At 38.7% G+C, this 23330-nt stretch overlaps 1 protein-coding gene across 1 annotated transcript in view; it reads right to left on the bottom strand.

The window, feature by feature from the left end:
- LOC137295348 (uncharacterized) overlaps positions 1 to 23330 on the bottom strand; it is a 75771-nt gene that overhangs the window by 48290 nt on the left and 4151 nt on the right. Inside the window, exons 7-32 of the mRNA XM_067826662.1 lie at positions 22179 to 22273; positions 21856 to 21902; positions 20463 to 20517; positions 20222 to 20291; positions 19492 to 19573; positions 18264 to 18550; positions 17971 to 18025; positions 17686 to 17829; positions 17113 to 17318; positions 15180 to 15310; positions 14778 to 14950; positions 14404 to 14549; positions 13839 to 14171; positions 13387 to 13529; positions 13093 to 13163; positions 12384 to 12535; positions 11878 to 12047; positions 10221 to 10395; positions 9351 to 9901; positions 8911 to 9194; positions 8058 to 8258; positions 7663 to 7854; positions 6894 to 7030; positions 6122 to 6293; positions 4788 to 4858; positions 4351 to 4508 (exon numbers count right to left, since the gene is read on the bottom strand). Coding sequence (XP_067682763.1) covers positions 4351 to 4508; positions 4788 to 4858; positions 6122 to 6293; positions 6894 to 7030; positions 7663 to 7854; positions 8058 to 8258; positions 8911 to 9194; positions 9351 to 9901; positions 10221 to 10395; positions 11878 to 12047; positions 12384 to 12535; positions 13093 to 13163; positions 13387 to 13529; positions 13839 to 14171; positions 14404 to 14549; positions 14778 to 14950; positions 15180 to 15310; positions 17113 to 17318; positions 17686 to 17829; positions 17971 to 18025; positions 18264 to 18550; positions 19492 to 19573; positions 20222 to 20291; positions 20463 to 20517; positions 21856 to 21902; positions 22179 to 22273 — 4301 coding nt within the window. The remainder of the gene's footprint in view (positions 1 to 4350; positions 4509 to 4787; positions 4859 to 6121; positions 6294 to 6893; positions 7031 to 7662; positions 7855 to 8057; positions 8259 to 8910; positions 9195 to 9350; positions 9902 to 10220; positions 10396 to 11877; positions 12048 to 12383; positions 12536 to 13092; positions 13164 to 13386; positions 13530 to 13838; positions 14172 to 14403; positions 14550 to 14777; positions 14951 to 15179; positions 15311 to 17112; positions 17319 to 17685; positions 17830 to 17970; positions 18026 to 18263; positions 18551 to 19491; positions 19574 to 20221; positions 20292 to 20462; positions 20518 to 21855; positions 21903 to 22178; positions 22274 to 23330) is intronic.

Below are 23330 nucleotides of genomic sequence, written 5' to 3'. Positions count from 1 at the left end.
GTGAGTTTTGCACAAATCTCTTTGGAAAAGGGACTTTGTTTACATCACGAAAACTGAATCACACACACGACATCAGCAGACAAACTGTTAGCTTACTACACTTAGGAAGAGACATCGAGCTCAATCCCGGACCCACTGTACAGAGACATTGCACGTGCTCACAGAATGTGTGTCAAAAACGATGAACCACGCCCACTCATTGTAAAGACGTGTCATTGGGAGGACAAAATGCACACTATTGGATTAAGAGAAACTCTTAGAGATATGGGACACGGTGTAGTGAATGACCTGACCTGTAACCAAAGGCAAGAACTTAATAGATTGCGCACGGAAAATCCGACCAAAAGATTTTACTTCAAAGGAGGTAAAATTGTCGAAGATGTAAGACGTGAAAGAACTGACAACACGCGACAGAGTCAAGACAGGCACATAAATAATAGTCAGTGCAACATTAGAGACATACGGATGACACAGGACGAATCTAGGAGCGGCTGACAAATGAGTCGTTCTGATAGGCCCGTGGTAGGAAGACTGTGAGATAGGTGTGGCCAGGGCCGCGATAGTTTACGGGTGCTTCAAACAATGTACCCCAGAATAACGATAACTATGATGAACATTTGGGAAACTATCAGGTCTGATGTCTGAGCTGCAGGATCGTGACTTTACAGAATTCATATGTAAATGTGATATTATTGGATTGTCAGAATCGTGGTGTAAGGAGACTGATTTAACAACCATATTTCCTGATTATATAGCTATAACAAAAGGCGGAGATGAAATATCCAACTTTGGTCGCCTCTCAGGTGGGCTGCTACTTCTTATAAGGCAAAAGTTTGAGATTTTCGTAAAATGGACGAAAATCCTTGGAATATTTGTCCTACTTGACAAGATATTGTTCAACCTAGATAAAGATGTAATGGTCTCCTGCGTGTATATCCAACCAGAATCGTCAAACTGTATAATACGTTATCACCTGACTGTAATAACGGGATCTATAGGCTATTTTTATATTGTGTTGTCCCCTCTAGCTAAATATTTTAGAATTAATTACTAGTTTTACATGACATTGTATATCTGTGATATTCCAGTCTTTTGACTGTCCTTTGCTGACAGGATGGTATAATCTATCTTTCATTATTGTTAATCTATATATTGTTTTAGTCACGATATGGTTGAAATATTGCCAAAGTGACTTTAATTTTTAACTCACTCACTCACTGTAGTAACGGTGTTAGTGTTACAAGAGGAGCTACTAGATGTTCTCTTGCACTGCGACGAAGTGCACTCTTGCACTGTGACGAAGGTGGAGATTTTAATGCACAGACGGGTACTGTGCTTGATTCTTTTGAAGATGATATCCTTGAATACTTAGATAATGATGACGCTTTAGTGTATGATTTCCTGCATGACCACTTTAACTTGGCACGTACGACATCAGACAGAGTGTTAACCAACTTTGGAAAATGTTTGACAAGTTTATGTAGTGTCCTAAATATACCTTCTCTGAATGGAAGATGTGGGTCAGACTCAGAAGTTGGTGACTATACGTTTATTGGTAATCAAGGTGCAAGCGTCATAGACTACGTAATAATGTTCAGCTAGATTGTTTGAGGTATGCTGTAATTATAACATAGTGTCACGCACTGAATAGCCACATCTCCCCGTCATGGATTGCCTGCGCACCTCACAGAGCCCGTGCTACCCTATTGTAATAAGATTGCTTTCAAATTTGTTTGGGCCAGCGATAAAGCTGACCAATTTAACTCCAACTCGTTGAGCAGTGATTGTGTTTCTTTATTAGAAAAAGCTGTCGACAAAGCGCTGTACAATATAGGCAAAAGAGTTAAAATTACGTGTCAGAGGCCTTGTGTACGGCAGCAAGTGATATGAAAAGAGTGTGTTCTCCCAATAAGTTTAGCCAACAGTGGCTTGACTACATGAATGTGAACTACTAAAAAGAACGATGCAAATATTTAAACAAGTTTAGGAGGAAAAAGGATAATAACGCTTTACAAGAACACAACATTCGTAGAAATATATATGCCAGCGTATGCAGAGGAAAGAAAGCGAACTTTCTCAAAGAGAAACAGGAAAAACTCGAACATTGTATACGCGATTCTAAGCAGCTCTTAAAGGGCTGAACACTAATTGCCATTTACAAAACAATTTACCAATCGAGAATTGGTTTTCCCATTTCAAGGAACTATTTTCCACCTCTACAGGGAATGAGGAGAGTGTTTGTGATACTTATGAATCGAATGAGTTCGATACGTCGTTTTGCCAGTTAAGTTCAGAGATTCTTGATTCACCCATAACAAGAAATGAAATTTCAGAAAGTCTAAAAAGTAATAAATCTGCCGGGAAAGATAACTTGATTCCCGAGTAAATATTCATTCGAAATCCTCCTTCCCTACCTTGAAATGCTTCTTAACGTTATGCTTGACAAGTCTCTCTTCCCAGAACAATGGAGTTTGGGGATTGTTAATTCCCTTGCACAAAAAGTAATCAAGTAATGATACCAACAATTATAGGGTTGTCAGTCTAGATTTGAAGAGGTCATCATGCGACGATGTCGCATTGGCCACACAAGATCTCTTTTGATGAAATAATTACGGGCAAAAATGTCCTGTTTGACTGTGTCGAATTAGACTTCACAAGGGATAAATATTTCGAATCTATGAAGCATCTTTTTCATAACATAAGTTCTCGTTTGATTCTAGCATTTTAAACAGAATTAGATTTGACAACAGATTTGTAAACAAATAAATCTTTTATGATTGCTAGTTTGAACTGATAACTAATATTGCTAGTCGCTGTATCCTCAACGGGGGTTAAAGTACTGTAAAATTATTGCTAACGGCTGAGGAGATGGTGTAAATCCAGCTATGGTCTATGCAGGTAGCAAAAGTAATGTAAGTCCCCATGGTCCCTAGTGTGGTGACCTACCTGCAGTTGTTTGCAATCTATAGTCCATTTTTCTATTGTATTGTCTACTACAGTTAAACTGTTTTAGATTTAATGACTAGTCTTAAATGGATATCTGTGATATATTCTAGGGGTTTTACTGTTATTCGTCAACAGGGCTTTAGTTTCTTATATTCATTTATCCTACAATGTCATTACTACTTGTTCTCGTCACGATATGGCTGCAATATTGCCGATGTGACGATAAATATTAACTAACTCACCCCAACAATTATAGGGGTATAACTATTTCAAGTATTTTCAGTAAGATTTTTATAAGTATTATTCACAGACGTTTAATATTTTGGGACGATTTCTTTGATAGGATGGATGAAGCACAAGCTGGTTTCAGGCACGGGTACTCTACAACTGATAATGTCTTTATTGTGCAGACACTTGCGCAGAAATATTTAGCCCGAAAGGGAGAAAAGAGGTATGCCGTATTTGTAGATTTTGCAAAAGCATTCGACTCGGTTAACAGAAACTTGCTGTGGTTCCTTCGTAAATCCCAAGGTATCAGTACTACAATTGGTAAACTACTTTGCTGCATATATCACCACGTAAAGGCTTGTGTTTGAAACAATAATAACTTGTGTAATTCCTTCTGCTGTAACACTGGGGTAAGACAAGGGTGTATACTAAGTCCATTTCTGTTTTCGTTCTTCATCAACGAACTATCGCTACAAATATATGAAAATTGTAATGAGGACATCCAATAAAGATTGATTGATTGAATATCCTGTCAATAATATAAAGATTCCACCTGTGAAGATCAGGATTCTTTCCAGGAAACCTCTTCTCGTAAAAGGCAATTAACGGGCTTTGGCTGGTCAGGTTCACTAACTTGTTTGTGCAGGATCAGTTATTTACAGGCAACGGCAGTATAGCTTGAATATTTGCTGCTGCGTGCAATAACCACACACGCAAATGCAGTGAGGCGATACAGCTTGCACATCATTTCTTTAGACCTGTACCAGCCATTGAACTTCAGCATTGTGTTATATTTCGGTTGCACAGTAATCCAAATTTCAAAGCTTTCACTTGTCTCCTGATAGACCAAAACTGTGGCACCTGACAATGAATGGAATCTCTTTCCGATGTTTTCAAAGGAAGTTGTACTTCAGTGCTTTTGGACAGTTCACAAATGCAAATTTACTATTTGCATCTTTCGAAAGTTAGATCAGACACTTATAAAGGGCATATACCTATAAAGTTTTACTTCAGCAGTTGAATCTGGAAGTATCAGAAAATCAGTTACCCAGTGATAAATATAGGTATTACTCAAATACCTTCATGTGGGGTTTATACCATAGAAGCTCTGCGTGGAACATACTCCATAACGTATTTCTGTTTGCTGTCATGCAGTCATATAAAGAATGTACTCACATGGCAACAGTTGGTACTTTAGCGTAGTTCATCTCCAGTACGAAAGGAAAACTTGTTTTCATCAACCATCCGGTGAGAGATATTCCAGCAGATGCAATTATGATCGATATGCCAAACGATGCTTTGACTTTTCCGGCCACAAACGGACCTATACTTGTCTAATGCAAAACAGATCAACAAAACATAAGTAATTCATATTTGCAGTAACACAATGGCAAAGAACAATAATTTTATCAGTTACACTAAACTCAGCGGGACAGTGGAACAATGGCTTGAGTGTCTATGTCCATTCACTTTGTAGTATGTCTACCCCTTTTGCTTCCAGTTGTCTATATCTCATGGACCAGTCACTGAAAGTTTTGAAAGAATCAGAACTGTTCTCTTTTTCATTACATTACTTCTAAGCATCTTTACATGCGAATTGGTATCTCACTTACTGACATTGTTGATTTGACAGTCTGTACATCCACGGAAATATCTTGCCCCAGCTCTGCTCCCGCGTCCAAAGCTGCAAGGAGTTCGGGTAGACTCATATCATTTCAATGACATGGACAAAAATTCAGATAATAGAAGAATGCTATAACCATTTCTAGTGGTGTAATTACACCGCTTCCGGACGTCCTAAAAAGCACACCCCCCATGCAGTCTCAAAGAAACCGTCAGTTGAAAGCACTTTCGGCTGCATTACTTTGATCCAAGCCTTAACCTATGAAAACATTGTTTAAAGCATGTGTGTTGTCACACCAGATATGGTTCAGCAAAGTTAATTGGTTGCCATGGAAACAGGAAACAAATTGATTTTCTTAAAATACCTTTGGTTACGGTATATAGCATAATGGAACAAACAGAAAAAATACCAACGTTTAAAACCTGCAAAAAAGCAAAAGGCAGGGCTTGATTATCTTTCATATATTTGCCAATTCTTGATAAAAGATATTGAACTGCTTTCTAGTTGTGCATTCCGTAACTCTACTTCTTTCCATGGAAACAGAAAAAATAGCTAAAATTCAGACGGCGCCCTTGAGATGATTTATGGTGAGCATGTATATTTCCATTGATAAATGCTCATAACACGAAAAAAATGAAAATACCCATGTATTTCATTGATTGGTAAGGTGAACACTTAAACGTCCCTTTGTATGTGATTATAGTGGGGCACACGTATTATGTGTTTTGTTTGCTATTTGGTTCTATCGCTCTTTGAGTGAAGGTTACGGAAATACATGTTTCGTTGATTCTTCGTAGCGGAGGAAGAACTTAAACACGAGTTAACAGTGATTTGTTGAAATACCAACATTAAATCCTGTTGTTTTGAATGTGCTATTTTGGAAATGCTATTAACATAGCATATATTGCATGAATACATACAGATTTTCCCATTTCCGAAGGGATGCCTGATGGCTGGTTGTAGAATAGAGGCTCATATATCGACCTACACAATTATCTGTGTCGTATTCAACAAATTAAGCAGGCATATTACGACATTTTAAGGGGTTCATGGTCCCTAGTATGGTGATCTACTTTCAGTTGTTGATGATCTATAGCCTATTTTTGTATTACATATTGTCCAAATTATGCTGTTAGTTTTAACGCCATATGCTAGTTTTAAATTCGAATTGGGATACTCTAGTTATTTTACCGTACTTTGACGACGGGATTTATAATATGTATATATTCTTTATAATCATGTTTGTTCTCGTCACGATACGGCTGAAATATTGCCGATCTTACGTTAAATTATATCTCACTCACTGTTCAAGGGGTTACTTACATATAACAAACATAACTGGCCCCGCTGGATACTGGAACGACATGGCGCCAGGTGGGAAGAAGGGAAAGTAGAGTGGTTTTCCATTTGGATAATCCTGCTTGTCTTCATAATCATCTTCAGCTTTCATCTCCTCTGTTAAACCCCCAATTGGGTCAGCTTTTGTGTCTGTTATCTGGGAAGTAGTATGATAATTAGAACACCATTTTGTATGTGTATATTTTGTAAGATACAGCTTACATCTACCAGTTTGACATTTGCCAAATTCCTGATATTCATCAGACATTTCTCTCTGCGTCTTGTATCTTTAATGCACTTAACGCCAAGACAGGTGCCAAAGTGAATGAACAGGATTTAATGCGTTTCATGAATGGATGCTCAGTCATACCATAAAACATTTAATGTTAATACAGTAGAACAAACGAGGGTCTTCAAGTAACTTTATCAGATCAATATTTGCGACACCGATATTCTATCTATCTATCTATCTATCTATCTATCTATCTATCTATCTATCTATCTATCTATCGCAACAAGAGAAGGGTCCAAGAGTCAAATCGAGACCAAAATGACATCGATTCATTATATTCCGTGACGTCCAATCTAATTTATGTATCGTAAAGTGAAAAAGGTTTTGATGCACAAAGCCAAGAAAGACACGCCAAAGATAAATCTGCTTATTTCTCACTTTTCAATAAAATACATTTTAAAAAGCTAACATATCTTTCACATCACACCTATTACTCATAGTTTTTTATGACACCACTTGTCGCACCTTTTTTTGTATCCCATCCAACATTTCATTCATCTGTCCTATGAACTCTTTGCCCGGAATATTGAGGTTAGTTAGCTGATCCGTGATGGATGACAGGTCCATGTTTTCCAGGCTTGTAATACCCTTTTGTACAATAGCTGTTTACAAACAACACGTATGGATGAAGACGACAGAAGGGCTCAGGGTGGATTATAGGAAGATATAAATAGGCTACTTTCTGTCACTTTATTATTTGCGCATTTTATATATTATTAGCACATGACAAAAGAACCAGGTTTGGCATTCAGTACACTTTCAACCTATATTATCTATTGCCCCATTATGAGATGATCGGCAACTAAAACTTGATCAGTTTCCATTTGGGTGTGTCCTGTAAATTTGAAAATGTATATATTTGATATCATTGTAAATACGATGATTCAGGGTACTGATGAAAATAAACATAACCCTTACGGATATTTTGAAACATGTAACACAGTGGCAGTGATGAGTAAGAATATTTGACACAATCTATTACTCAGTCTTCATGCATCATGCTATACAATATATTCACATCTGCCCATTGGATACATTTTCAAAGATTCAGTCTATTTTTTTCTATTTAAATTCCAAAGGACTTTACGGAAATCTGTCCCTAGGATATGTTTTGTCCATTAAGGCAGATTTGTACCGGTCATTTGAAAACAACCACGTTAAACAAACTTTAAGAGCTAAAATAACAGTCTATCGTTAACAGCCATCAGTATAAATGCAGTGGAAAATAATGTACCAGAAATATCCCGCTTGTGTCTGTGATGAAAAGCTAGGTGCTTGATGATTTTGATGTCACGAAGACACATTGATCTGTAGCATGGTTTGACAGAAAGCGAGACTACCAGTTCTCCTCCCTGTATTTCAACAGAACTATGCAGACTGAATGAGACTGGTCCAAGTCGAACCCCAGTCTTGGAGACACTGTTACCTGCAAGAGAGACACTATTACCACATGTTATACAACAGTGTGAAAATCACGTTATGGATCATCATGCTACAGCATATTTCTTTTACGTGATCATAACCTTTTCCTCTGCCAGGAGTTACAAACACATGGAACACTAGGTCCAATGTCTTCGTAATTTATAACAATACTTCCAATACTTGCGATTTTTAAATCCATAGAAATACCTTTAGGGGCAATCTTTCCTTCCCCATTTAGTTCAACGTCAACCTTAGCCTCAAGAGGATGGACCTTGACCTTTAATGAGATCCCACCCTTAATACGGCTCAGCGGAATGTCAATGCGACAAGAGAATCCGAGACAATCTTCATCAGCCGTACACATCTGGTCATGTCCAAACAGAAAGCCAGTCTTGAAGTGTTCACACCCTGGAACCAAAATGCAACAACATGAATCCAACTAAATGACATTTATATTTAAACTTCATGCTCAAGACTGACAACTATGAAATTTAGGAAAGGGTGTATTTGTTCAAGGGGGAGGTGTCACTTGTATGACAATGGCTAAGTTGCATCAGTTGTAGTTTACGGTCTTTTTGAATAATACTTAGCAAGACTGACTTAGTCATCTTGACCTGGGATGAAAGCGTTAAGTCATTACAGCGTGTACAGCCTTGGTAGAAACTCGTGGGTACGTACATGGTACTAGCAAATCAGGTGCATAACTTGCACCTGACGTATCTTTGCCCTTCGATGTAATCCTTTGTTCTACCATTCAACGACATATATGGAACGCTATTTATGACATGAAAAGTGCATGAAAAGAGTCAAGTCGTAATAACTACGAATCTAACATGCTATACGTGGAATTATACTTTCTTCTTAAGTAGATTTTGTAGGACGTTTGTTACGTACAATCCACATTTGACTAAATAACAGTAATATTGCGCAATTCGCTGAGCCATTCTATTTCTTATAACATATGAATTATGCTTTCCTTAGTCAAGGGCTTAGACTATCTTTAACACACAGATGCAAGGTAACTATATTAGTTTCATTGACATCGTTGTGTGGTTCTTACTTTTAAACATTGAAGTCTTCAGGAGAGAGGTGCTGGCTAGTCTCCCTCCTTTGGGAAGAATTCCAAGTCGTCCCAGATGTTTACCAATGCCACCAGTTGCAAATGTTTTTAGATTTCCGATTGGTACTTTCTTCAGTAATGACGTTGCATTCCCAATCAAACGAGACAGTTTGGGAAAACGGTTCTTCAAGCGATCATTTCTCAGCAGCATTCCAGAAAATGCCCCAAAAGCCTTACCCTTGACATTGGCTTTTATTGTTGAGAGGAAATGATTCATATGGCTCCTGAAACATATCCATCAAAGGTGCATTTCACATACTTGAAAAGATGTTGAAAGTTGAAAAAATGCTTTTGAACATAATATGATACAAAACAAAATAATGTTTTCACAATTATGCTGAGTTCATCTCAGTCGTACATAGAATAATAATGGTAATTACCCGAATCCTGTGAACAGCTGTGTTACGTCAGACAGAGATCCCAGCTTACTGCTTATGAAGCTCATGGCCTTGCCTAGTTCCGAATCTGGGGGGATGATTTTGTTCAGCAATTTAACAGAATACCCTTTCAGCCAGTCTAATGCTTCTCGTTTCAGCTTTCCGATAACCTCTGACAAGACATTTGGCATCGAAATCAGATCTGCAACCTGTCCGATGTGTTTAAATGTGAAGTCTTTGCATTCTTGATGCCAGACAGGTTTCAATTTCAAAGTATCGACAAAGGGTGACGGGTCCATGTAGAAGCACAAGTCATCACCCGGGCCTTGGGATTTCTTCTTAACAGCAAGATGAATGTGAGGCCAGTCACACCCGTTGTTGCCTCCCGCTGTCCCTAGTACTTGCGCCTGTTCAATATGTTTATCCTCATAGCCCACTGAGGGATTAATATTGGCTATAATAATTTCATACTGTTTGAAGTCTGAATCAGTTGGTTTGATGGTGACCTCTGACGCCGCAGTCTTGCGAACTATACCAGCTACTGGGTTTATGACCTGGCGATGGAATAAAGTGTATAAATAATAGCTGTCCATAAGTACACACAAATGTTTGAATAGAGACATATCTGTACACAATATGTTGATACTATTTGACCGCTGCGACAGTTTGTATACACGGAAGAATGATACATGTGCAGGTATCTAGCATGGAAATTCACGTGACTGTTCACGTCATCAGAAATGGAAGACTTTATAGTTCCATTTTACATTTTCCTATCAGAAATACAGGACTTGATGCAGACAAAGTACAATAAAAATGAAGAACAGAAGTGTGTTGTAAGAACCTTTACCAAAAGGGTCTTAAACGTCATACCTTCCATCCATTATTCAACACGAGGTCTATTCCTGCAGTTCCATATTTGCTCCTCGTGTCAGCGGGATATGTCCCTTTACCGCATTTGGAATCTGAAGGGCGTCTTTGACCAGGGAATGAGGGGTGGAACTTCGATCCAAATAGTGACTGTATGGTCGACTTGATCTTTTCTATTCTGGGGATCGTAAAAGTAGTAGTAGGAAGGTATAATATACTGTCTGTGTTCTTCGTAGTATAAGAATTACGTGAATATAGAGAGACTTCTACAGATGAACCTTCTTAAGGAGATGCTCAGGCCGACATAAGTGTATTTCCCATTGATTTGAATCGAATTAGATTTTCAACTGCATCAAAGTGTTCATTTGTTAGTGAGAAAATATCTCGCCAATAATTAAGTTAAATCTTTTATGAGGCTTTTTAGGTTAGCTAAGGGAAAAAATGGTCAGTTATTGTACTATTAATATGCAGAGCCCGGTTTGCACACCTATAATTTTGCTACTTCATGACGTAAACGTAAATACGTGTATTTCCGGTTTAAACAGCCAGCTCATGTGGTCGCATTGTGTACAGCAGAGAAAGAAAGAATTAAATGCTTGTGTTGGAAGGTTCACTCTTCAGGTAACTTTTGTTTCGGAGTTCAGATTATAACCTGTATACTGTAGGAGTAAATTCGCATGGTAGTCTTCTTAAGGAGTAATATTTTCAGTATTTGCAAAGTGTCCTTGGCAAGTTCATGCTTGGGTGAGTCTATTATCATTTAGGGTAAAACTAGTGTTTCTTAATGTAATTGCGTATTGTAGAATTTCTTTTCAGGAAGTTTAATTTGCGGTATATTTCTCACTTCAACAGTATGTGTCAGGTCTGAATTTATATTGTTTTCAAAATGAGACAATTTGTATCCCTTTAAGTAAAGTGGACAAATCCATATGCTGCAAGCAACGCTAGCTTTTCAAGTAGATCATTATTTTGTGTAATTACTTATTATATTTTGAAACTTAGACATTCTTTTGAGAGGTAAGGATTTTCATAAGCTGTCGGGACTTAGTGCGCAGAATATATTACGAGCGCTTCACTCATCTTGTGTCTTAATCAGTAAACAGTAGGGCCTGCAAGAGTTACTTCCCTTGAAAGGATGACATTAATTGTGTTTGACGGCAAGAATAACGGGTTGTTGTATATTTCTCGATTACAGGTTTATGTCAGTCTTGTTTCCTGTGTACATTTTCTATATTTCTGTCTTTTTACAAAACTCCGTCAGTAAAGATGTTAGATGAAATCCAACTCCCAGTCTAGATGTTGTATCCCGCTTAAACCAACCATAAAGAATGGAAACTGGGAAGCTGCGACGCAGTATATGCTTTATAACAAATTAAAATAAGATATCCATAAAAATGAAGTTTTGATTTTCAGTAATATCCAGCCATTGTGCTGCTTTGTTAAATGTAGAGCTAAGATGTCTTGGCAAAAGGAGGCATCTCCTAATGTGGGTTCGTCTTCGTGGGTTTATGAAAAGTAATCATTCTTTATGTTGCTCTTGAAGTTGCCAAATGAAACAATTTTGGCTGAGAATACTACCCCTGATTTTGGGTATCGCAATTTTGAAATACCATTTAATAACATCATATAAGTTTGTTCAAACCAGTGAGGTGCTACTTACGTCTCTTGAAACAATTGGAAGTTCTTTTGTATTGTTTCAGTGGTGAGTTTTTGATGGTCAAGTCCTTCTTGGAACGCTTGTGGTTCTTTGTCTCTCAGGGATTCCAGATGTGAAAGGACTTGATTAGTTTGTGCCTCAATTTTCCTGTATATTTCATCTGACGAATCACCCTGTATACATGACTTCAATATAGACTGAAATCACTACCGTTTTTATTCACACAATTCTTTAACTCGAACAATTATACCAACATTGGATACCAAATAGTGGCCTAGCTTTTACATATGCCCGTTGTTTGATCCATCATGCTGTTTGTTGCTGTCGTAAACCTACAACTCTGTTTCCATATTGTCTCTTAACTGAAAACATCTACCTCAATACTATCCGTTTTCTGGGTTAGTTTCTGCGCTTTCGTTTCAAAATATCATCATATGAATAATACATAGCCAGTTGATCGTTTAACTCTATTGCATAATTCTGTGAAAGAGAAGGGACCTTGTACGTACCACCTTGTCAAGGAGATCATTAACCTGATCAAAGGGTGACGGTGCCCTCTTCCTTCTCTTGTGTCTTTTGAACCCAGATGACAAAATGCTTTTTACTGAAGAAATGACGTTTGTGATCTCTCTTCCTGCTGACATCCACGATGAACTTTGCCCTTCAACAATATATCATCCTCCTGATGCATACTCTTTAAAACTTAGGTGAACCTGAACTTTGCCCTTCAACAATGTGTCATCCTCCTGATGCGTACTCTTTAAAAAGTAGGTGAACCTGTACTTTCAAGGGTTGACACACTTTTCACAGAGAGACATCTTATGAATGGACCATCATTTTTCATTATCATAGCTCTAAAACACAACACAAGGGATGCATTGGGTGTCATTGTTAATTTTGACGGCTTTGAGACAGGTCGATAAATCTAAGTAGATCATAAATTTTGGACTCATCTTTTTGGACACTTTCGTTGGTGTGTGTCTCTAGCTGTCATTTTTCGGTTTGAAAATAAGTATACTGTGCAAACAATTATTGTCATAAGGAAGTGCACCTACAGCATTCATTATTTGCATAACATCGATTGACTCCATACATTTATGGTGAAAATTTTCATTTACAAAAACACATGCAAGATGAAAATGTTACTAGGGTAAATACAAACATAGGTTGGATGTTCGACATTTCGTAGTGATAACACGTTTTACAGAATGAAAATACCTTTAAGCAAAGAAGTTGCTTTCCTGATGACGGAATTTGCTGAGAATATTCGACCCATTCCAAGCTGGAATCTGAAATTAATATTTGTCAGTTAGTAGTATCTTTAGGTCATAAACTGAAGGGGGAGGGGGGGGGGGGGGGGGGGCAAAGGAAACGAAACTTCAGAAATTAATTTGCCAGAATATATGTTCTTTAAAAGAAAACAAACATTGGGCATGTCAAACAATTGGTAACCCATTAACACATTCAGATTTCATTATGATAATTAATGTATTAGAAATGATTCATATTCACCCAAGTTTTGACTTTTCTAAGTGGGAGAACGCTTGCTTTGGATATTTGGCTATTTTGTCCATCAGGCTGCTTGCTGTGTTGACACTGTCCATTATTTCCTTTTCTCCCACCGGCAAGGCCACGATACTTACATCAGATATTTTCTGTAATTTCAAAACAGGAGCAAATTCCCTAGATTCGAATTCACTCTAAGCACCCCAAATCTTTGGAAACATTATAAAACATGTATCACGAACCATTTTGAGTTTTATCAGGTCCCTGTTGACCTCACAAATAAACATTTTGTCTGTTATTTCCTTTGGTTTGTTTTTCTCGCACTATATTTGCACCATAATCGATCTATATGACGGCTAAACAAATTATGAAATTATTCTGTTTCTGCAAGCCTAACTAATGCAGGTAGCAAACACGTTGTATTATCATATTACTGCGACATAGGGATTCCTGGTTACCTTGTAGAAATTCAGGGCATCAGTGTTTATTCCTTCTACCAATGCTTGTGCATGATCCACGGCTTGCTGAAGACGCGTCACCCAAGGCATACTCTGGAACTGCTGAGTCAGCGTATTTAGTTCCACAACCGAGGAGAGGGCTGCATCGGTTCTCACTGGGAGATCTTTTACTGCTTTTGCAAGTGGCTCAAAATTACTCTTCGTTGTTTTACCATCTGGTTCCAAAAACTGAGAGGTCATCCTATTGGCTTCATCAGTCATGGGCTTCATGATCTCTCTGGCCATGTCATCGAAGGCTCCTGCAATGTTCTGGGCTAACCCAACGCTCACGTCCTGAAGTGGAAATTACTTATATGAATCTCCACTTATTCAAATATCATTTTTATATTTGCTAGGTTTAAGCGAAACATCAAAGAAAAGAAGAGACTTAAGAAAAGCATGATTAATGGATGTCTACTTCTATACTGTGAGTAACACGGGGTGATGAAGAAGCTGACATCCATAAATCTTTCTTTTCTTCTTCTCAATGCCCTTCAAGGATTTTAAAAACAGACTTGATACTTACCTTAAATTTGTTTGCATTGTACTCCAGTCTGCCTTTGTAACACAGTTCAATGAGGAGGATATCGATGTGAATGCCAACGATACTGATGTGCGCCTCAGCCCATAATTTATCATGGATATCGATATCCACAAAGCCACTTAGAGGTCCTGAAAGTAGATAATTAACTATAGTGAAAAACAAACCACATTACACAAAATCCATTTGAATTGTAAATAATGATTGAGTGATTATAGTGACGGAGACGTTTCAAACTAAGCCAAAATGGTTATTGGTACAAAAACTATACAAGAAAAAACGTAATACATAGCTTGAATACCTTACTTAGGCTTTGCTGATTAAAACTTATTTTCAAGGGAGCCTTTTACACTACTTACGAAAAACAGCTGACATTTCGTTTTCAAAAAGAACTCCAAAACTGGCCCCAATGGCACTGTTCCCTATCTCTTTCTTCCAGTCCACGGGAGGCAAAGCTAATCTAAACTGGAAGAGAACAGCATCTAACACACTTCTCCTCATTCTGGCAACAACTGGCCATGTGTAAGAGTGGCTGAAACAAAAAGCAAAATACGCATTTCTGGAGTTACCCCCAGATCGTCAAGGTGGACGTCTTGAAAGCAACTGTGGAAAAGAAAATGATTCAACTGTTTGGAGTAATGGATGTATCTGTCTTTACAACTGAATAAGAATGTGGTTGTCAAAATGTTTTGCTCATACAATTACTTGATGAGTCACGTATAATATATATTGCGTTGTACGTTTTGTGGAGCGCCCAGTACCTCAGAATGATATTCTGTTGTTCGTGTGTTAAGTTGTTTGCCCTTGGGTGCTTGAGGTACAGGTATCTGGCTGCTCGTCTAACACTCTGCTTGTCGTCTCGAAGAGCACTCTCAAGCAATGCCCCCGCACTCTGTTAAAAGTCATCAAAATTCACAACCTGTGTCGTGTAGAGTGTGTATACTTGCAGCTCAGCAGCTGTAGGGCATACAGAGAAGGATTATTGAAAAATCAGCAACAATTTAAGTTTGTGTTCTGTACATCTTAAGGCTTGGGGGTTATCTGGCTGGATCATAAAAGACATTGTAGGTGTTCTAATTTGTTTGGTAAATTCAGTAATGACAAATTGTCAAGGTACAATATCGAGCAAACAAATGAAACGTTTTCATTCAACGTCTTGATTTAATAATTGACATAGATGTATGAAAATGGACACACATGTTGACAATGCATTGTCAAATTGTTCAGAATTAGTCAATAGTCAGTTGATCAGTCCTCCATGTCGCTCCAAACATTGTTCAATCCGCCGAGTCATGGAATTCACAAGATTGTCTATGAGTTCCTGAGATAGTTCATATCACGTTTCATGAATCACTTGTTTCCAGTCTGCAATGTCTTTCGGTTTCCACTTTGTCATTGATGATTTGCCAGACATTTTCCATGGGATTCAGATCTGGTGAAGCGGCCGGAAATTCCACTACCTGAATGCAGTTCCGACGAAGCCAGGCTTTGTTGTGCGTTGGGCGTGCGTACTCAGGCACAATCTTATTGCATTACTTATGGAATTCGACTCTGTCAGATATTTAAATCTAGCAGTCCATCTTGCTCACAGTACTTCCTTGAATCAATGTGGCCTGTAATTCCAGGAGCTGTGTTAACCCAAATTTCCCGATCCCACCCCACACCATCACAAAAGGCGAGAACTTTGGACGCATTTTTTCGTAATTTCCATTTCGACAGTTTCGTATTTTTCCTTGAAATTGGGTAAAAAAACTTCGATTCATCTGTTTATTCAGCTTGAAAAGTCTGTGTCCCTATTTCGCTCACACCATGCCCGTCTTTTCCGCTTTTGCTTTTGTATAATCAACGGATTTCTTCACGATATCCGATTCTTTTAAACTCCGCCTCACAGTCCATTCGTGTACTCGTGTATTGTCTAAAGTCGTGGCAAGCCCATCACAGTTGTTTAGCCGACCAGTTAGGAGGCACCGCCGCCACTTGTGCGAGTCCTGTCATTTCCACAGAGAAAATTTACGAGGACGTCCAGATCCCGGCGCGCGATGAAAAGTGCCCGCAGCATGACCTCTGGCAATACGTCGGTAAATGGTACTCCGAGGAAGCCTAAATATTTTCCGTAACTTCTTAACTGATATGCACCCTGCTTCCTATAAAGTGAGAAGTCGATATATCACATCCGATTTCGACATGACGTCGGTAACTAGGAAATGCTCGTCAACACGTGACCCGACCCAACGACAGGGAAGGTAATGCCGAGAACGTCATAGTGTGGGTAGCAAAATACTACCCACAAAAATTCGAATTCACCTGCGGCGACCAACGTCTTGTAAGTGTCTTAATTTGTTTTCGCCCACAGCTATATATACATATCATTGTATATAACGTATATAACCCTTATAACTCCTTTAGTGACGTCTTAGAAGTTTGGACGTCGAATATTGATCCAACGTTTCGATTACAAGAGCTTTTATTTCGTGAGTGAGACGTTTTGATCGTTTCTTGTACCGGTCCCCAGCTCGACAGCGGTACGTGAATCTGTTTCGAAACGTCCAATACTATACGGTTTATAAATTACATTCAAAATTAATGACTAAGAAATAAATTTCAGAGTATTATGGAAAGTGGTGTATTTTCAAATTGTATTTTTGTCTTTACGAAACATGAACGTTAAGGTATATTTCTTTGTTGTCTTTCTACCTGGTTACACCGAAAGTGCCTTAATGCCTCGACTGCCGCACGTCTCCAGTCGTGGTGACCCTCTCCAGGCGAAGTAAGGGAGATAATTCTGTTGAGTGATCGTGGATGGCCAGCATTTCCAAGGCTGTGGAGCAGTATCTTCTTAGAAATGATGTAGTGACTATCCTTCTCAATACGGACTGACCTTTTGTGTCTATAGTGAGGATCTATGAACATAGAGCATATACGTTTCAGCATTGCTGTGTATCATAGGCCCAGGTATAATTGAGTTGGTTTAAACTGTATTCTTTCAGTATGGGGATCGGAAGCCGGAGATAATGCAAGACACATACCTTCGTGGCAAACTTTCCCTAACATTTTGGTTTAAAACTGCAGGATTCTTTTTCTCGTTTAAACTCTTCCACATGTTATGGCTGATTGAAAAGTTAGCTCTAACATCAAGATGACTCGTGTACTGTCACCATGACACAAAAATAACAGACGCATCTAAAATATCTTAAACTATCAGTATTTTGTAAAATATTGATTACAGTTTATAATTCAGAGAACAACAAAGGGATGTGGTATCTTTACGTATTTCGTGTTTAGTGATCCATGACTCGATCTTCTCAACCAGTCGGACAGCATCTGAAGAATTCGAGTACAGATGGAGGTTCCTGGCAAGAGATCCCACAGCCAAACACGCCCGAGTTTGTATCACTGTCAGATTTATTGATCCTGTCAAGCATATATATATATGATACATAATGACACATACACAACAAGAAACAAGAGCCAGTGTAATGTACGAACAAATTGTTTTTTTATTATTAAGTGAGTTATATGCAGCAGAATATTGTCAATGTTTCAATGACGTACCATGATGCTGATCTTCAACACCAAAGCAGTAACCCTCAACAGCTTGGACAACTTGCTAAAATGAGAAAATATATTATTTTTGATACATTAATGTAGTAATGTATTAATTATTGTCATTAGCCTGAAATAGTCATTACCTACATCTACAAACCATACATAGATCACCTGACCTATAATAAAACACAGTTTGAAGTTTGAAGTATTAGTATCATTGCTGGATCAACACTACATTTTAGGTTAAATTTCTTCTGTATACCATACCAAGCTTCAGGGTTATATATACGTGTATCTACCATGATCGGCTTCGCTATGGCAATGCAGTGTATAAACACGTGTCGTAGTTCCTCTTCATTGGGGTCTGTCCTGTTCAGAACATGTTTGACGATAAGTTCTTGAGATATTTCATCAGCAATTCTGGAGACGATATCTATGAAGACGAGTCTTTCCACCGAACAGTTGGACTCCGCTACTCCACAAGTGATGTTAAGAACTGAGTTGACGAACTCCTTGTAATCCACAGGGTGAAGTGCCTGCAGAATCTCCCGGAGTTCCTGTACACACTGGGTTCGGTTAGCATCACCTACACAACAGTCAATAAAACATACAACAACAATGTGGGCGTACCCAATACAACATATCAAAACATATGGTAATAGCATGTGAGCGAGTGAGTAAGTTGAGTTTCAGGCCGCATTCAGCAATATTCCAGATATATTGCGGCTGTCTGTAAATAATCGAGTCTGGACCGGACAATCCAGGGATCAACAACATGAGCATCGATCTGCGCAATTGGGAACCACTGTTGACATGTGTCAACCAAGTCTGCAAGCCTGATCACCCGATTCCGTTAGTCGCCTTTTATGACAAGTATGACCCGCTGAAGGCCTATTCTACCCCGGGACTTTCACGGGTCGGTAATAGCATGTCTGTCAACTGCACAACATGTCAATAAAACATACACGTAATATTGTCGTCGTCACCTATACAACAGTCAATAAACATACGCGTACTTGTGTGAGTGAGCTGATATTTAACGTCACAGAGGCATTTGAGCCATATCGTGACGAAAACACATGTTAAATTAAAATATACAACAGTTAATAAAACGTTCAGTAACAGTTAGGGCGTCACCTATACAACAGTCAATTAAATATATAACTTATTGTGTGGGTGCCACCGATACAGTAAATAAAACATACCGTAACAAAGTGGGCATCACCTATACAACAGTCAATAAAATATACACGCAATGTTGTGGGCACCGCCTGTATATCAGTCAATAAAACAAGTATGGTGATTCGTCCATACGTGAGACATTCCGTCAAAGATATTGTACCTGAAAATGTAACGTCCGTATCTCCATAAAGAGTACTGTTTCTTAATGTTTAGCGAGCACATCTTGTTTATTAAATTCATAATTATTTCGTGAAATATTTTCGTTTCGTTCAATAGAATTTACCGCTTTCATATATTACATTCACTACTCGTGAGGGTAGTACTCTCTATGGTGACTAGTTTTACCTTTCTCAGGATACATATGCACACACTGCAGGTAGTGAGATATGTTCTGTTGCACATCGTGGATCCGTTTGTGCACCTTTCTCTGCAGTAAGAGAAATCATTACATTGCTATCAGTAGAGTAAGCAGATATTGTTTATCAGCAGTGAGGGTCATTCATCTAATCTGGGTACAGTCTCCAGTACAAATTAGATGACCATTTCCAGAGGAATATACCACTTGGGTCCTTAACTCTTCTAACCTCACAGAGCACAATCACCACAAAATAGGTTACCGGGAACCTATTCTATCCAGAGAACCCTCATGGCACGTCCCAGTGCACGCATCACAATTTCTAGCACAACCTTGTTTGTTTCCGAAAGTTTTCAGTCGCGGGGAAAGGAAACTGCCGAAAACAATCAATCATAGTTCCCGTGAGCGGAAACCGATATGATTCTGATATTACACAGTTTTATGTAGGCTTCCTGAAATCTGGAATCCTTTTTGGTGTGAGTCATCTACCTTCAGTCGTTGGCGATTTATAGCCTGTGTTTTATATAGTACTGTCTGCTTTTAATTACCAGAATTACCATCGTGACAGTTTTTATTCTCCAAAACGTACTCAATTTTCTTATATATTAGTAAATTGTTTCTGTCGAGATATGGCTGAGATATTGCCGATGTGACGTTAAACATTAACTCACTCACTCACCTACTCAACACAGTTTTGAAACGTGTGCACTTTCCACGTACCATTTTGATTTCAAGTGTGTCCTGTGACAGACCCTGCACATCTTTTTCCATCAGTGGACTGTTGACTAGACTGCAATGAAATAAATTTACATCATAAGACCCTGTTCCCAAGGGGTAAACATACTCATTTATTGCCATGCACTAGACAGCATGTTGTATATATGAGACGATACTTATTAATAAACTTCCAAGTCGTCCTCTATTTTCAGGTACATTTTGTGACAGAATTTTCATAACGAACCTCTTTCCGTCCAGCTGGATGCTAGCTGTCGAGGCAGTCCATATTTCAGGAACATCTGTTGGAAAAAAGAATCGTTAATGTAAAATATCTGTCTATGTGTTTGTGTGTGTGTGTGTGTGTGTGTGTGTGTGTGTGTGATTACTCGTGAAGATAAATGTTACATATGTGTCCATTGTCACAGATGAAATGAAGTATATACTTTTAAGAAGAGGGAAAGAGAGAAGGCATGGGTGATTTTGAGAATACAGGGCTCGTGTAGTTGCGGCACAACAATACAAATGTACTATTTCTTTCCAAAAGGCCATCTTGGTGTGTTTGCAAACTGATATTTTCCTTTGCTTAAGAAGCGTTTGAAGAAATAGTCGTCAAATACGTCAGCAAGAACATATGCAAAGGATATTGTACGTGCAAGTAATCGGAAAGGCATGTGATACTAGTTACTATAAAATGGCAAACGTTGCGTTAAATTTTGTCATTCGTTTTTGTCTGGAAAAGACTAGTTATTTAGGCCACGACCGAGTGCTCCTAATCGAAACATCGCCATAGGTTGCCTTAAAACTGAGCAGCCACAGACTGCAGTTGATGGTAATTTCAACATTCATCAGAGCACCATCTCTGGCCTCTGGGATCTTTTCCTGCAGACCAATTCCGCCAAGATCGCCCGAGAAACGGCCGTCCAAGAATGCCATCCAGTTCCAGGGCCGTTACATACTGGCTGCTCAGTTGTGACATTGTCTTGAAACAGCCGTGAAGACTGCACAAGGTCTCCTTGTTTGAGATTACGACCAAACTGTGAGGAATCAATTACATGAAGTGGGGACCAAAAACGTCACTGGTCCCCCCTGTTTTGAAAGACTTCCATCGACGTAATCGCTTGCGGTGGTGTCGTAGAGTCCGGAACTAGAACTTAAGAATCTGGACTCGAGTCTACTTCAGTGATGAATCAAGATGTCTTCTCCAGTAGCGAGAAGAAGACAGCGTGTTTACCATCGGCAAAATTAACGCACGTAATTCATGCAACAGGTCGACAGATTCGGTGAAGATAGTGTCATGGTGTAGGGTGAAATAACCAGCACACAAAGATCTAATTTAGTGGTGGTTCAAGGAAATATGGTAGCGAATCGGTACATCAACGAAGTCCTTGTACATAGATGTATCCGATTATGGATCGACAGAAGGAGTTGTCATTCCCTATCAACAGATATAAACCCGATTGAACACCTATGGGATGACGTCAAAACACGCCACAGATACTAACACAACTGTCCATCGCATTGCTGAGTGGAGGAGAATTCCGCAAGAACGATTTGATCGTGATAACGAAATATTTTTTCTCTGAACGTTGCGTATACGATTCTTTCGTTGAAGAGTGTATATCAGCTTTAGCACCTACCTCCGGAGGTTGATATCTCGTGGACCTTCTCGCCCGGCTGTAGAGCTCTTGAAAAAAAGATAATACCCTCAATCGCTTTAGTATTTCTTCCACATGGCTCTACTGATAATTCAAATTCTGTATTGAGAAAATAAAACGCTTCTCTTTGTGCAAATATGTTTCAAAAATTATATTATAGTTTTTTGATCAAAGACAGGATGTTAACTACATATCATACTAATGCCTAACCTTAACATATTTTGTTGCCGCAAGGCGTTTTAAGGAACATTGCATTGAAAACACAACAACATCTTTGTTAGAATGACAAGTCGTGATATTTCTACCTTGCTTTTTCCCTTTTGATGTGTTTTTCTTTCAGGAGGATCTTGTCATAGGCATGACCTCTGTGTAACGTCCCGTCGGCATGGTAGTGCAGAGTCTGTGCAAATATAACATGCATTATGTTTATAAAGCATATAGATGTTAATGTGTGTGTTTGATTTCTGGTTCTTCCCACTTACAGAATGATGTCCGAATGGGTTTGAATAAATGTAAAGGAACATCTTGTCACCTATCGCACAGTGAAATACATGTAGTCATATTATTAGGGTTTTAACCAAATCTCTCTAAATGACATTCAGCACAATTAATCGAAGGAACACAACCATGCATAAACGCCAAATTGAATGTAGCCAGTATAGATAGGTGACACTTTAGAAAGATTAATAATTGATCAGTGAGTGATACTTAATCGCCAGGGGGATCCCCCACTTGGAAATCACAGATGGTTATTTGACAGAAATAAAGAGCTGATCTCGAGAAGATTTGTTTTCCTCAAATGGCAAGTTTCCACTTCATTCCGTCAGTCGTAAATTACAGATTCACGTGAACTGACGATAAACTCTTTAACCCCACCCAACAAAGGGCAGCAAGATATACAGAGGAAGTCTTCCGGCCAATATCCACCCGCTTCTCCAAGGAGGCACAATTCAAAACAACATTCTCAAAAATATATGAGTTACTGAGAAATTGATGTAACTGCACATAAACTAGTATGAGTTTGAAAATATGTGTTTTAAAGTAATATTTTACTGGAGGTATAACCCCTGCTTCATGCTGTAAGATTATAGCATGAAGCGCGAAGCCTTTGAAGTCACATGAATTTGGATTCTTATCAAAGGGGAAACTATCAAGTCTCAGTTCTTAATTCAACACCCACACACCCACACGCACACGCACATGCGCGCGCGCGCACACACACACACACACACACACACACACTACCCACTTACCCTGCTCCCGAGTTACTTCCCTTGTTACTTGGTTTTCTTAGGATAATCTTATGGCCCTTTTATTTGTCTTTTTGTCTGACTGCTTAGTCTCTAAAGAGGACACGTATTCTCAGTCGTTACACGATGTTATTCAAGACTGCGCTGAAAAGTCGGTGCTATGGATAGTTGGCATACACGTATACTTTTATATTATTCATAGTGAGT

This window comes from Haliotis asinina, chromosome 8 (genome assembly GCF_037392515.1).
Source record: "Haliotis asinina isolate JCU_RB_2024 chromosome 8, JCU_Hal_asi_v2, whole genome shotgun sequence".
In the NCBI taxonomy this organism is placed as follows: Eukaryota; Metazoa; Mollusca; class Gastropoda; order Lepetellida; family Haliotidae; genus Haliotis; species Haliotis asinina.
Note: the sequence above shows the minus strand (reverse complement) of the source record. Positions and strands in the feature narration are given on the sequence as shown.